We start from the raw sequence: 15,166 nt of genomic DNA on the forward strand, positions 1-15,166 counted from the left end.
CGAAATGACCAAAATGCCCTCTGTTTGGCTTAACGGGCCAAAATTGTCTGTACCGATTAAAAATTTTTTCTAAATATTTCCTTGGCATTCTAATGCCATAGGAACCTCAATGACCCTTCTCTGGAGTCCCAAAAATTATTTTATAATTTTTTACCCGGGTCTAGGGCTCCTAGTTGCGAGAACCGCAAATTCTCACTAGGTTACCCATCGCTAGGGCACCGGCTCATTTAACTTGATTGTATTTTATTTCTAAAATTTTTCCTAAATTTTTCTTATTAATATTTGAGTTAATTATGGTTCCTCACTTTAGTTTAAATATTTTTCTGGACGTTCTAGCTGTCCGGACCGACACTGGTCACCGGAACAGTAGAATGTACGGAGTTGCTACAGGGAGGGTGTTACATAAGAGCATCCTAAGATTGCATCAATTGTGCATCAATAAGTTAGTATCTAAAAATCCCTCTTTTAGTTAGGGTTTAATTGAATTAAATGTTAATTCATAATCTTTAATGGCAAATGAAATTTTAATGCATGCTAAAATATGTTTTGGTATGAAATTGGGCATTAAAAATTGATTAGATTCATAAGAAACTTGGTATGGTGCATGTAACCTTAGAAATAATTTTGAAATTCAAGGTTCTAATGTCCAACAATCAAGCTTCCACTCCTTCAAAGGCCCAACATGCAAATAAAATAAAATATTATATTTTTATTTTGACTAACCTAACCCAATAACCATCATAAACTAAGCTAGGGGAGCTCAACTCAACCTTGATATCATCATATATAAACTATTTAATATCATAAAAAATTTTCATTTATTAATACCATATATATATAATCCAATGTCACAGCGGAGTTCTAGTTACTAAACAAACAAATAAATAAATAAATACAAGAAACTGTAAAACTAAGAAGCACAACCTGAGGAGGAAAAATGCAGGTTAAACTCAAAGAAATAAACTCGCTCCTCCCGTAACCTGGGGAAAAAAATATTTGAACAGAAATGAGCATTCAACTCAGAAAGTTTATATATTGATTATAGAATCAATTTCTATAACTATCTAAGATTAGTGCAATCCTACCATGAAATGCACATTCAACATATAAAACAAATAATTCACCCAATATTCGCATGAGAAGTTAATTTGAACCTACTCACACACTCAGTGTATCACATCATTATATATATAGGAGCCCATCCCTTATAAAACTCTCTTAATCCAATACCTGCAAGCGATGTCAACTAAAGCTGGACTTTCGCTTAATAATCCAAGTGTGGGGGTCAGTGAGATTAACTCAAAATTGTACTCATCCTGATTTATCCATATAAAAGGATTGGGTCCCAACGAGTCAAGCTCCAGCCGCGATTACCCATCCGACCCATATCTATATCCACACTATACTCACGCTAACACACCCACACAACTCTAAATTATCCTCAAGGTGGTAATCATAAATAAATAATAATAATTATATATACAGCAACTAAAATACCTCTAATATATTAACTATACATGTGCATAATTAAATATTTATAGAATGCATGAGCATGTTAGATATATAATTAATATTGAAATTACAAAAATAATAAATATTTAACTCACAAACTGGTCTATTGGACTGCAGCTGGGTTGGCTGGAAGGAGAAGACGGCCGGTACGGATCACCTAAATATACACACTGACTTCTATAAAAAAACTGACAAAATGAAACAATTAATTCAACTATATAATTAAAATAAATCAAAAGGTTTTGCCAAAATTTTGATAAAGTCTCTCATATAATTAGACCTAATCCCCCTGTAAGAAAAATGAAGCAAGAACAACACATAGGGGTCAGGCCCACAACAACAATTATGATGCTCATCCGGGGCTTACAAGAATTTTAATTTAGGTTCAATCTTCCAAACTTTAGCTTGGGTCCCTAACTCTTCTATAGTCAAAATATTTATTTTTAACACTTTAAAAATTATGAAAATATTTATGGAGGTCCTCTACATCATCCTTATATTAATTAAAACTATTTTACTTAATTTTACTAAATCAGAAATATTTTACAGATTTATTAGCTAGCTTAGCTAAGATAAAAATTTACACAACTTAAGTTCGAGACTACATTTGTAAATTCTGCTACCTGAAACACGTCCGAAACGCCTGAAAATGCTAAGAACAACTGGAAACACGACCCCTTTATGAGATAGCCTGACGAAAACCCAGACCGGGTCAAAAACTTAGTCCCAAGTGTTGGTGAGCTATCATCGATCTTATTACACCTAAACGAAGCTAAAAAATTGTTAATAATTATCATATAATTATTTTAAATTTACAAGAATAGAAAAGGGTTGAAAATCTCACCAAGCGATTTAAACTGTTTGATGATCGCCTTTTTCAAACGATATCCAATTGGAGCGGGCTAATCCCATCTCGAAGATTTCGTCACTCAGAGTTCAATGGTAGTTTCGGATTCCTGATCCAACAGTCGGATTGCCAAAAAAATAGTCGAAAAGTGGTGAAAATCATATTTTTCTCTCTCCTCGTTTTGCATGAATCTGGTAGCTGCTGGTGGTGAGGCTGGTCGAAAAAGCTTCCCTAGGTGGAGGAGAGTTGATTAGGATTGGTGGGGTTGTTAGCTACTAGCTGGAACGATCAAGTTTTGGATGAAGAATTTCTCTCTCTCTCTCTCTCTTTGTGCCGCCTACTGCTGTGTGCCACCGCCGTTTGATGGTCGACCTGGCGTGGAGGGATTCGCTGGTGCCTTGCCGACGTTGCTACTGCTCGGCTAGAAGGGAAACGAGAGAGAGGGAAAGCAAGGGAGAGAGTGAAATCAAGGAGAGAGAAAAGGAGGGAGGGGGGTTCTGTGTAGTTTTTGAATTTTTTTTTTTAACTTTTAATAATCTTATTGGTCCCTAAACTTTTTAGATATGTACAATTAGGTCCAAAATTCTTTTATTATATTTAATTTTAAAAAAACTTTAATAATAATAATGATAATAATAATCTAAAGACATTTAATTATTATTATTATTATTATTGTTGTTGTTGTTGTTGTTGTTGTTGTTGTTAAGGGTGAGCATTCGGTTCAAACCGAATTGAACCGAATTAAATTATCAAAATCGAATTACTATGTTTTAGAATCGAACCGAATCGAAATAAATGAAAAATCGAATCGAACCAAATCGTTCTATTTTAGTTTGATTCGATTCAAATCGATCGGTTCCGAATTTTGCTTATTTTTAAATTTAGAATTGATTTTCAAGTTATTTGGTTTGATTTTAACTTTAGTTTGAATATAATAACCATTAATCAATGAAATTAAGCAATTTATATATATAAAATTACATATAATTCATAAACTTTTCATAAAAATAAATTAATTCAAAAATAAAAAATATTGTTCAGTTCAGTTCAAACCGATTTTTTTTCTCAAAAACCTAATTGAACTGAAATGACCAAAATTTTTAAAATATAAAACCGAACTGAACTGAATTATATAAAAAAATCAAACTGAAACACCGAATTAAGGAGGTTCGATTTTTTTGTTTAAATCGAAAAGTGTTCACCCTTAATTGTTGTTGTTATTTTAATTTAATCTTAAATAACTTTAATTGATTTTTGATAATGACAATATTATAAAAATTAAATTAAAATAATAATAATAATAATACATAAAAAAATAATATTTATAAAGTAAAACTATCATTATCATGAAAATACTAATTTAAATACCATGAACAAAATAGTAATAAATTAATAGTCTAATTTTTAAATATTTTCTATGTATATATAAAAAATCCAGTTGTTACAATTGTGAATGTTGATCAATTTTGGAGTGATTTAGTTTAATCGAGGTTTTGATGGAGCATTTTCCTATCTCTGTTGGTGTTGTTGCGTATAATTATTGTAAAAAATTAAATTATGAGATTATGATATAATAATACGCAACGCACAGTAAAAAAAATAGTGTGGTTTAAAAATTTAAAGTTGAAACGTTAAATGATTATATAATTGTACTTTTTAAATTATGAAATGAAATTTAAATTAATTTTTAAAATAATTTAATAAACTAAAAAATTAAAGGGAATAAATATATTTTTCAAACTAAAATTAAATAATTAATTTAATTAAAATATAAAAATTAAATAATAATTTTTATATAAAATATAGTAACATTTAAATTAAATATTTATATTAACATTTATATATTTATTAAATAAATATATAAATGTTAATATAAATATTTAATATAAAATTATTAGACTCGTTTATTTTATAAAAATCGGCTTATATTGGTTTAGCTCAAGCCCAAAAGTATGTTAAATCTCATTCTTCCTATGGATTCCTTCTATCAAAAGTCTCTAATAATTCACCTAGTCACATCGACTAACTCGCCCGAGTTCACTCTCCTCAATCGGGCTTTGACTAGATCCTCAGTCATCGGACTCGACGCTGAGTGGAAACCCATTCGAGCCCGCCAATCCACTTTCCCCACAGTCTCTCTTCTCCAACTCGCTTGTCAACTCAGGCCTCAACTCGGCGCCGGCTCGGAAGAGCCAGTGGTTTTCCTGCTTGATCTGTCCTTAATCCCGCTACCTTCAATATGGGAATTGTTGATAGAGGTTTTTGTTTCTCCAGATATATTGAAGTTGGGCTTTAGATTTAAACAAGATTTAGTTTTCTTGTCTTCAACTTTCTGCTCACAAGGTTGTGATCCTGGGTTCGACAAGGTAAGTGCTGAATTTTCTATCATAAACTGTTTGGATTCCGAGAAACGAAATACACAGTTTCATTGGTTTTCTATTCTTATCATTCCACAATATTAGTTATATGTGAGAAAGAAAAAGGTTAGAACTTAGAAGGAAACGTAGTTTCAATTTTCATCTCCATTTCCTCTCAAAACAATAATATAAGGCGATGCTTGTTTCTCTTTTTGTAATTGGGAATGGGATGCAATTCCTGGAATATAATTTTTTTTTGGTCCAATAGGAATCCATTATTTTATACGATATTTTCGTATTAAGCAACTTTTTTCATAACTTTAATTTATATTGTAATGGAATATATTTTTAGGTATAATTTTGGATATTACCATTAAATTTTACCTAGTTATTTGAAAAATGAACTTGGAATAGAATTCTTAGGATCTAAACATTCATTTCTATTGCATTTCCAACTAGAACCAAACATAGCGCTATTGGAGCCTTAATATTCAATTTTAGTGTTGAATTTTCATGGGGTGGCTTAGATTTAGTGTTGTATTCCTTTTTTGATAGTGATTGTCTGCTGTGTTCTAATTGCTAAGCAATTGGTGAATAGGTGGAACCCTATTTGGATATAACCCGCATAAACCATTTTCTGCAACACAAGCAACGGGAAAGGAAGACACCGAAAGAAACCAAGAGTTTGGCATCTATATGCAATGAAGTATTGGGGATTTCTCTTTCAAAGGTTTGGCCTTGAATGCTTAAGTTTTTCTGCTCAAACCCAAACATATTTGCACTTGAGAATTCAGGCTTGTAGTAATTATGGCATATATTCATTGTAATGTCATAGGAATATTAAGTATTTTTTATTTCATCAAGCATATTTATCTCTTGATGTATTCCCTATTTTCATCAATTTAGTTGTCTTAAGACAATATTGCAAATGCACTTGATGAAATGATAGCCCTTTGTGTGTGATTAAAAGATATAAGATTTAGTTTGCCGGTACTCTAAATTCTAGAAAACAAGAAATGATCTGCATGAATACGTGAATGATATGAGTTTTCAACCTCTAAAGTTGGTAAAAGCTGTTGATTTGTCAATGGTTCTTTATTGGTTGCGAATAGAAATCCTTTCGCTTTTTGTGGTACAATCCCTTTGTTAGGGCACTGATTTTATCCTTTTCCAGAGCTAATAAATTGCCACTTTTATAAAGTTTGAAATGAAATTCTCAGCGTCTCAATTTATATCTTGTCGATAATAGTTCATTACTTATCAGCGGTAAAAGAAAAACTGTAGCAAGTATAATGTTTTCTTTTTGGAAACTTTGTCACTTAGTACAACTGCTTGAAGTTGTTTTTAATTTGATGAAAGTGATTAGAAGTGTAATCCAAAGTGGACACTTAGATTCATAATTGTGAAAGTATTAAGTGGAAAGCTTTTAATCAATTACTACGTTTGACTGTTGCTTTCAAATATCACACATATTACTGGATGATAGTGTATACTGTATAGCAGTATATCCTGAAAATTAACATGTAATACAAAGGTATATGAGTTTACAGAATCTCTTTATATGAGTTTCATTTTGGGTCAGCGCTATGTTACCTTGCTAAGTTAACAAAATTTTATTTTATTTTATTTTCCCTCCATACCTCTTAAGCCATTCTGGAAGGTTAACTTAGTACCTTTCAGGGATGACTTTGTTGGATTTTGTATTTCCCATGAGATAATTGCAGTTACTACATTCTATAACAGTAAGTTAATGTAATCTGTCTTCCATAGGAACTTCAATGTAGTGATTGGTCATGTCGTCCTCTTACAGAAGAGCAAAAAACATATGCTGCAATTGATGCGCACTGCTTGCTCGAAATATTCAAGGTCTTCCAGGCAAATGTTGTTAAAGAAGGTTTGTGGTGCTTGAAAAATTTGTACTTGTAAGGTTACAATTTGCTAAAGTAATTCAAAGTCATGATATGGGATAATATGAAAGCATACGTAGAAGACTGTCATAGTAAGTTATGCATCCTGCATTGTGGACTCTTGTAGGGTTAAATGTAGGGTAATTACTAAAACCTCATTGAGGTTAGTCTAATATGCACTTTCATTCTTGCTGTTTCAAATTAGTCTCTTTGGTCCCAAATATTTAATTATGGAATTACATTTTTGCTTCTCGACTTATAAATATGGATTGTTTGTTGCTTTTAGTTGCTGACATTAATTTGGCCACATGTTAGTCCTTAAAATTTTAAAAACTAATCACTAATTATAGAACACTTTAATTCCTCAAAATCTTACACTTGTTACTCATGGTAGCATAAGGACTAAAGCTCCTATTTTTTAATCAGTCGGGATGAAGCTATGTATTCGGCCAGAACTCAGGAGGAGGAGGAGGGGGTTGAGGGTGGTGTTGGTTAGTAATTTACCCTTAAATCTTGGTGGGAGTTTGGCAATCCGGTTTGGCTGCTTTGCATAAAAGCCAAGGTGATGAAACTCTACTTATTTGAAAAGCTAAGAAATAAGGCTTTCTTCATCAGCTGTGCTTTATGTTCTTGGATTATGTGCACAGCTATCAAACCACACTGCCAAATTAGTCTTCCCTTCCAAATTAGTCTTCCCTTTCTGTTGCAAGGAGTCTGTTTTTCATGATTTGAATTCATGACCCAAGGTTATGATACAGCAACGTTACCATTGTACCAAGTTCTAATAAATATATGATTATCATGTATTGGTACTTAGAAACATGCCTCTTAAAATGTTTTTCTACTTAATAGAACAGCTTCAAAGGACATTCTGTCTTATGTATGCATCTGACAAATTCATATGAGGGTTAGTGGCTGCATCATGAGTTTTTAATAATAATCTGATTCCTGTGTCTTAGAAAAACTGCTCAAGTTGTGACCTATTGTAACCTGTCCTCATAATTTACATGATGTTCAAGATATTACCAGAGACTAATCGTAGTTTTGAACCTTTTTAGAAGTGTATATGTTGTTTCTAAAATGTGTCCTGTCACACCCTGATTTTAGTTATATTCAATTAAATTCACGATTTAATATTATGAATATAATACAATGCACATTGAGTAATACTGTTGTGATCCATGATTGTTAAGCTACATTCACCAGTAATAATTTAAATTAATCAATGAGAATAATGTTAAAAATTAACCTAGTTGTTGCTACAGATGCTTCTTTGGCCATTCATATTTGTAGCAAATAATGAACATCACTTGCTAAAGGAACAACCTAAGTTGTCTGGAAATATGCACTGCACATGAACACACACTATAATGTATGCACACATGTATATTACTTATACATAAAGATGATTGCAGTTTAATTAATCAGAAAAATAACAGTAAATGAACAAAACAGGAGGTCAAAGCAATTTTCCTTCCTAAATTTGCTATATTATCATATGTGATATTAATAGAAAAGACTGTGGGTTAGTTGCCATGAAATGTTGTTTATTTACTTGCCCTTGCATTTGTTCTGTATGTTATGTTTCTGTTGAAAGAGCAAGTGTCATTAGAAAACCCATGGAGATTCTTGACAGATTGATCTTTTTAGTTTATTCTTTTGAGCTGATGTAAATTATCATGTATTTTAATTGTAGGGAAATCTTATGGCAATGTAACAGAATTGCATTCTTCCAATATTAATCTTGGGCTGAAAGAAATTCTTGAAAAGCATGATATTGGTGATGCAGTCATTAGGACCAACTTTTCTGAGGCTTTGAATATAGTCCAAGCTACTGTAACTTCAGAAGATTCTCACAGAGTAGCCAAGGGGGGGAAAATAATTTCCATGGCATCAACCAGAAGTACTATGCCTATGGATGAACTTCTCTTGAATATAGTAAGAAAATATGGTGAAAAAATCTTGTTGAAAGAATCTGACAGAAAGCCAAAATCCTCCAAAAAGAAAGGGAAGAAACGATCCTCAGTTGCAGTTTGCAGGGAAAAACAATTAGATGACATAGGTGACTGGCAAGGACTCCCACCCTGGGATTTGTCCTTAGGTGGTGATGGATGCCCCAAGTTCCTATGTGATGTTATGGTGAGATCACTTTGTCATTTGTGCTTTCTATTTTCTTTTCATAAAAATTACAAGCTTTTAAACCAGGCAAACTTCTAGTACTATGAAAAAATTGCATTACATGTTAATTTCTTGTGTTTGTATTGTTTAGGAATGGCAATGGGGCAAGGTGGGTTGAGTTTCAAGTTTTGCCATTCCAGTCCCTGCCCTGCTAGGTATGGAGGCGGGGTAAAAAATGACTCGGACGGGGGCTGGTTTTTCATTTAGTTCTATAATAATTAATATATATATATATATATATATATATATATATATATATATATATATATATATATATTAAAACTTATATACTATAAAACTGTAGTTAAGAAAAAAATAATAAAATTAAATAATAAATGGTGCATTTTAAATAAAAAATGATGTGGGGCCCACCCCAATACCATTGCAGGGGTGGGGATTCCCCACTGGGTTCGGGGTGGGAGCGGGTTCCCTGTTGTCACGGCGGATCAGGTTTTGCAATTCCCAAGTATTGTTTCACTTCCTGAGCCTTCAGCTGCTGTGTAAAGGTGATTGAGATGGATCTTAGGTTTAAAAATCAATGAAAGAAGAGGACATATTGGCCCACAATAAACATATTCCTTTTTATCTTTCTGTGGATTAATAAAAATAATTCCTCTGAGTTTCCACTTCAGTTTAATACTTTAACGTTAATTTGTAATTTAGTGCAATTTTATTTGTACTGGAAATGTTAGGCTAACAAAGTATTAATTACTAGGTTGAAGGCTTGGCAAAACATTTACGGTGTGTTGGGATAGATGCTGCAATTCCATATTCGAAAAAGCCAGAATCCAGGTATTCCATAGACCATGTGTGGTTTTCATGTAATTTATTCCAGTCTATTAATATCTTTGAGCCATGAAAAGTGAATCTTTATCTATTTTCTGTTATTTATTGTATTCAGAGAATTAATAGATCAGGCATACAAAGAGCAGAGAGTGCTTCTGACACGAGATGCCAAGTTATTCAGACACCAATACTTGATAAAGAACCAAATATACAGAGTGAAGAGTCTTCTTAAAAATGAACAACTTCTTGAGGTATATGCATGCAATTAGGACTGCAATTGAGATGAGACAAATTCAGCACCATGGTGTTTAAACTAGGTTCATTTAATTCTAAATCTTGCTTGGATCAACATTGGGTTCAAAAAATTGTTCAAGTTTGTTTCATTAATTTCAAAAAGCAGTAGCCTTATTATTTAATTAAATTTATAGAACTTCAACATTATGTTTGATTCAGGAGAGTTTTTTTATTTTAGATATATTAGTAACAATTTCATTGATAGAAATCAATTCACAAGCAATTTTATGTTTTTATTTCTCTACTCTAAACGATTTTGGGTTAAATACTAAAAAATATGTAATGCTTCTAAGTCATGTTGTACTACTCTCCTCCAAGTCAGTTTAGGTCTACCCCTTCTTTTCTTTCTATTCTCTAACTCAATGTGCTCTACTTGTCTAATTTGAGCATCTGTATGTCTATGCTTCACATAACCAAATCACCTCAATCTCCCTTCTCTCAATTTATCTTCAATTGGCACCACTCCTACTTTTTCTCTAATACTCTCATTATAGACTGTATCTAGTCTAGGATGATCACTTATCCACCTTAACATTCTCATCTCTGCAACTCTTATCTTAGACACATATGACTCCTTCAGTGCCTAACACTCACTACCATATAACATGGCCGGTCGTATGGTTGTACGGTAAAATTTTTCTTTCAACTTATCGGGAATCTTGCGATCACATAAAACTCTCGTGGCATGTCTCCACTTCAACCATTCGGCTTTAATTCTATGACTAACATTCTCCTCACATCCCCCTTGTACTTGAAGGATTGAGCCGAAATATTTAAAGTGATTACTTTGAGGCAGTACCACTCCATCCAAACTAACTTCTTCTCTATTACCAATTCGGCCTTCAATGAACTTGCAATGCATGTATTCTGTCTTCATTCTACTTAACTTAAAGCCCTTTGACTCTAAAGTACTTCTCTAAAGCTCTAGTTTTCTATTGACTTCTTCTTGCGTCTCATTTATCAGAACTATATCATCCGCAAACATCATGCACCAAGGGATACTCTCCTGTGTATGTTTCGTCAATTCATCTAGAACTAATGTAAAAAGGTAAGGGCTTACAGCTGAACATTGGTGTAATCCAATTATGATAGGAAAATCTCTTGTATCCCCTCTCATTGTACGCACAATAGTAGTTGCTCTTTCATACATATCTTTCAACACTTGTATGTATCTAATAGATACCGTCTTTTGTTCTAATGCTCTCTATAAGACATCTCTTGGAACACTATTATAAGCCTTCTCCAAATCGATAAAAACCATATGTAGATCTTTCTTCACATCTTTATATTTCTCCATCAAACTTCTAATAAGAAAGATTACTTTCATAGTTAAACGAGCGGGCATGAAGCCAAATTGATTGAGAGAGATAAAAGTGTCATGACGTAGTCGATGTTCCACAACTCTCTCCCACAACTTCATAGTATGGCTCATGAGTTTAATTCCCCTATAGTTTGAGCAACTTTGTATGCCTCCCTTTTTTTTTAAAAATAGGTACTAAAATATTCCTCCTCCATTCATTGGGCATTTTTTTTTAGTTTAGAATCTTATTAAATAATTTAGTTAACCATGTCACTCCCATATCTCCCAAACACTTTCACACTTTAATTGGTATTCCATCGGGTTCATAAGCTTTACCCACTTTCATTCTCTTAAGTGCTTCCTTTACTTCTGAAGATCTAATTATTCTAGTATAATTCAATTTCTTTTTTATTGCTCTGTAATCTATATTCACGCTATTACCACTTTGACTCTTATTAAAGAGATCATCAAAATAATTTCTCCATCTTTCTTTAATGTCCTCATCTTTCACTAACATTTTTCCTTCTTTATCCTTGATGCACCTAACTTGATTGAGATCTTGACATTTCTTTTCTCTCCTCCTTACTAATCTATAAATATCTTTCTCTCCTTCTTTATCTCTCCTCCTTACTAATCTATAAATATCTTTCTCTCCTTCTTTAGTTCAAAGTTTCTTATATAACTTTTCAAAGGTCTGCGCTCTTCTTGACTAACTGTCTTTTTTGCCTCTTTCTTTGCTATCTTGTACTGTTCATATACCTCATTATTATCACACTTAGGTAATTTCTTATACCATTCCCTCTTTCTCTTCACTGCCTTTTGTACTTTCTCATTCCACCACCATCTCTCTTTTGAGGGTGGTCCATGTCCTCTAAACTCTCCAAGTACTTTTCTAGCTACTTCTCTAATCTTTAATGCCATCTGTATCCACATACCATTGGCCTCCATATCCAGCTTCTATACTTCGGACTCGAGAAGTTCATTTTTGAACTTCACTTGCTTTACTCCTTTGAACTCCCACCACTTTGTTCGAGCTACAATATTTCTTCTAACCTTACTTGAATTGTTTCTAAACTTAACATCCAAGACCACTAACCGATGTTGACTTGTTAAAACCTCTCCCGGAATGACCTTGCAATTTTTGCATAGAGCTCTATTTGTCTTCCTGATTAAGAGGAAGTCAATTTGGCTTCTATGTTGTCCACTTTTGAAAGTCACTAAATGTGACTCTCTTTTTATAAAGTAGGTATTTGCTAGTATTAGATCGTATGCCATAGCTCCAGGATGCTTTTTCCCTCCTCATTTCGGCTACCAAAACCTCCTTGAACATTCTCATAACTTTGCCTATCACTTCTTACATGTCGATTCAAATCTCCACCGATGAAAACATTCTCTTTATTCGGTATATTTTGCATTAGATCATTCATAGCTTCCCAAAACTTTTGTTTATTCTCACTATCTAGTCCTATTTGTAGGGTATAAGCACTAACTACATTTATTGTTTCTCCTTCTAGTACTAGCTTTACTAGTATAATTCTATTTCCTACTCTTTTCATAGCTATTACAACATCTTTCAATATCCTGTCTATGATTATGCCCACTCCGTTCTTGTTCCTCTCCTTTCGGTAAATCACAGTTTGTATCCTGAATTACCCACTTCCTTGCTTTTCTCTCTTATCCATTTTGTCTCCTTAATGCAAGCAATATTCACCCTTCTTCTTTCCAAGGTATCCATAAGCTCCATTAAGTTTCCTGTAAGTGATTTAACATTCCAAGTATTAACCCTGATTCTCCTCCTATCCTGTTCCTTCTTAATTGATCTCCTTCTATGATATCTTCTATTATTCTCTATGTCTATCTTGTGTTCTGTTCCACTATCTATCCTATGGACTAGCTTTTTTACCTACATCCATCCATGATGTGGGAACCCTTACTCATTAACACCATACACGGGCACCAGCATGGCGCGTCGCTTTCGGTAAATACCCTACACCTTTGCATATTTCTCACTGCACCCGGACTCCGATGTAGTGCGTCGTAAGTAGAGGACGCCCCAACGTTTATATCATTTGAATCCATATCATGAGGTGTGACAAAATTTTTACGCTGGTTGTCACCTATCTTATACATAGAACTCTTCAAACTTGTTTCATTAAAGAAATCAAATATAATTTTGCATTCAAACTTAGTTTTCTTAGTAAATGACTAGTATTTTAATGAGCAGAAGCCGAACTGGCGTTGAGTGGTTGGTTCATTTCAGTCTTGTATGCAATCAAACAAGGACAGAGATTTATACTTTCAGAGTTCAGACTCCATGAAAAGCGATCAATTTGCATGTTTTGATTGATCATTATTGAGAAACTACTGCACAATGTTGAGATGTCTTTTCTTTTTCGATTGCTAATGATTATTAAGACAAGTCAGTAGGCAGTATTCTTCCTTTTCTTTTTCCCCATTCTATTTCCCCCTTGTTCTTTGTTGGGTGATTCGTGATTGAATGATCAAATAATGGTCAATTTCATAATAATTTCTTTCATGGACTAGGACCATTTGTATGATTTTTGTATATGGGTTCCCACTGTTTATATTGTTTCTTTTAACATGTTATAAATAATGGGATATTGGTGGTCTACGTTTCTGCCAATATGCCTTTGAAAGCTGATTGTGCCTTGCTAATTACAAGTGATGAAATGTGGTTATAAACGTTTGTAGGTAATCGACACTTTCCAGTTAAAAATTACTGAGGATCAACTGATGTCAAGGTGCAGTAAGTGCAATGGGAGGTTTATTCAAAAGCCACTAACAACCGAAGAGGCTGTTGAAGCTGCAAAGGGCTTTCAGAAAATTCCTGACTGCTTGTTCAACAAAAATTTAGAGTTCTGGCAGTGCATGGATTGCAACCAACTGTACTGGGAGGTAATGCTTTCCTGGTTATCTTTTGCCTTTTTTCCCTTTTACTCTGTTATTAAGATAAGTGGATGATTGAATCACTTTCATGCATCAAACTTTAAACTTGTAAACATTCCTTCAAGTATCTAGGAAACTTGTTGAGTAATGCATCTAATATTTGTCTTCTACCCCTAAAAGGAGGTTTGATGACGAGTTTACCATTTGGCATTGATTTACAATAACAACATGAGTAAGCTATGCAAGTAAACTAAGTTTGGGGCCATTTCCTGGTTCTTTGGTTCAACCACTGGCTGTTTATTACCTCATTTTTAGCTACTGATGAAATGTGCTTATTTTATCATCGTATTTTTTTGAAAGATCCTGTAATTTTGAAACACAGATCCATCTTGTTGCGCCTTAAGGATGTGCTTGGGCAGAAAACACATGCATGGGAAGCAAACTGTTGTTACATGAATACTAATGTGCATGCAAATATTGCAGGGAACCCAATACCAGAATGCAGTTCAGAAGTTCATTGACATCTGCAAATTGAACGAGTAAAGTTGAAGTTGACGGTCGATGCTTCTGCGGATAAAAAAGGTATTTTTGTACAACATATGTATGAGCAATTGTCTTCGTCTATTCTACATATAGTTCTTGATTCAAGCATTATTGTTCAATGTAATTGTTCCTCTGATTTTAAAGAATTTTGTGAGAGGCAAGAAGATAAAGGGATAGAAGACCTGATATTCTGTTTTAAGTTTTGAGCCTTTCTAGCTCTTGTTTTGTCCTTCATCCACTTTATATACTCACCAATTGATCTAAACAAGTGCGAAATTGAAATTAGGGATGTCTAGTTTTCTGTTTAAATTGAAAATTCAAACCGAATCAAATCAGTTTAATTGGAATTTTTCAATGCAATCGGTTTGGTTCGTTTTGTAGTTTTTAATAATTTTGGTTATTTGGTTCAATTCTGTTATTTTCATTAAAAATCAAAGAAAAACTGAACTGCAATTCTAATACTACACCGTTTTGAAGTAACGTCCTCTGTTCTCTCACTCATGAGCCCCACTTCGCTTATTCTTCTTAACCTTTT

General features: G+C 33.3%; 1 protein-coding gene across 1 annotated transcript; it reads left to right on the top strand.

Annotated features, from left to right (window-relative positions):
• Nucleotides 1-4,291: 4,291 nt before the first annotated feature.
• LOC110650984 (uncharacterized) lies at nucleotides 4,292-14,857 on the top strand. The gene is made up of 8 exons (XM_021806153.2): nucleotides 4,292-4,725; nucleotides 5,315-5,446; nucleotides 6,487-6,610; nucleotides 8,320-8,762; nucleotides 9,517-9,593; nucleotides 9,703-9,838; nucleotides 13,894-14,097; nucleotides 14,572-14,857. The coding sequence occupies exons 1-8, from the start codon at nucleotides 4,312-4,314 to the stop codon at nucleotides 14,629-14,631; spliced, it is 1,590 nt and encodes a 529-aa protein (XP_021661845.2). The 5' UTR covers nucleotides 4,292-4,311; the 3' UTR covers nucleotides 14,632-14,857.
• The last annotated feature ends 309 nt before the right edge of the window (nucleotides 14,858-15,166 follow it).

Source organism: Hevea brasiliensis, chromosome 9, assembly GCF_030052815.1.
Source record: "Hevea brasiliensis isolate MT/VB/25A 57/8 chromosome 9, ASM3005281v1, whole genome shotgun sequence".
In the NCBI taxonomy this organism is placed as follows: domain Eukaryota; kingdom Viridiplantae; phylum Streptophyta; class Magnoliopsida; order Malpighiales; family Euphorbiaceae; genus Hevea; species Hevea brasiliensis.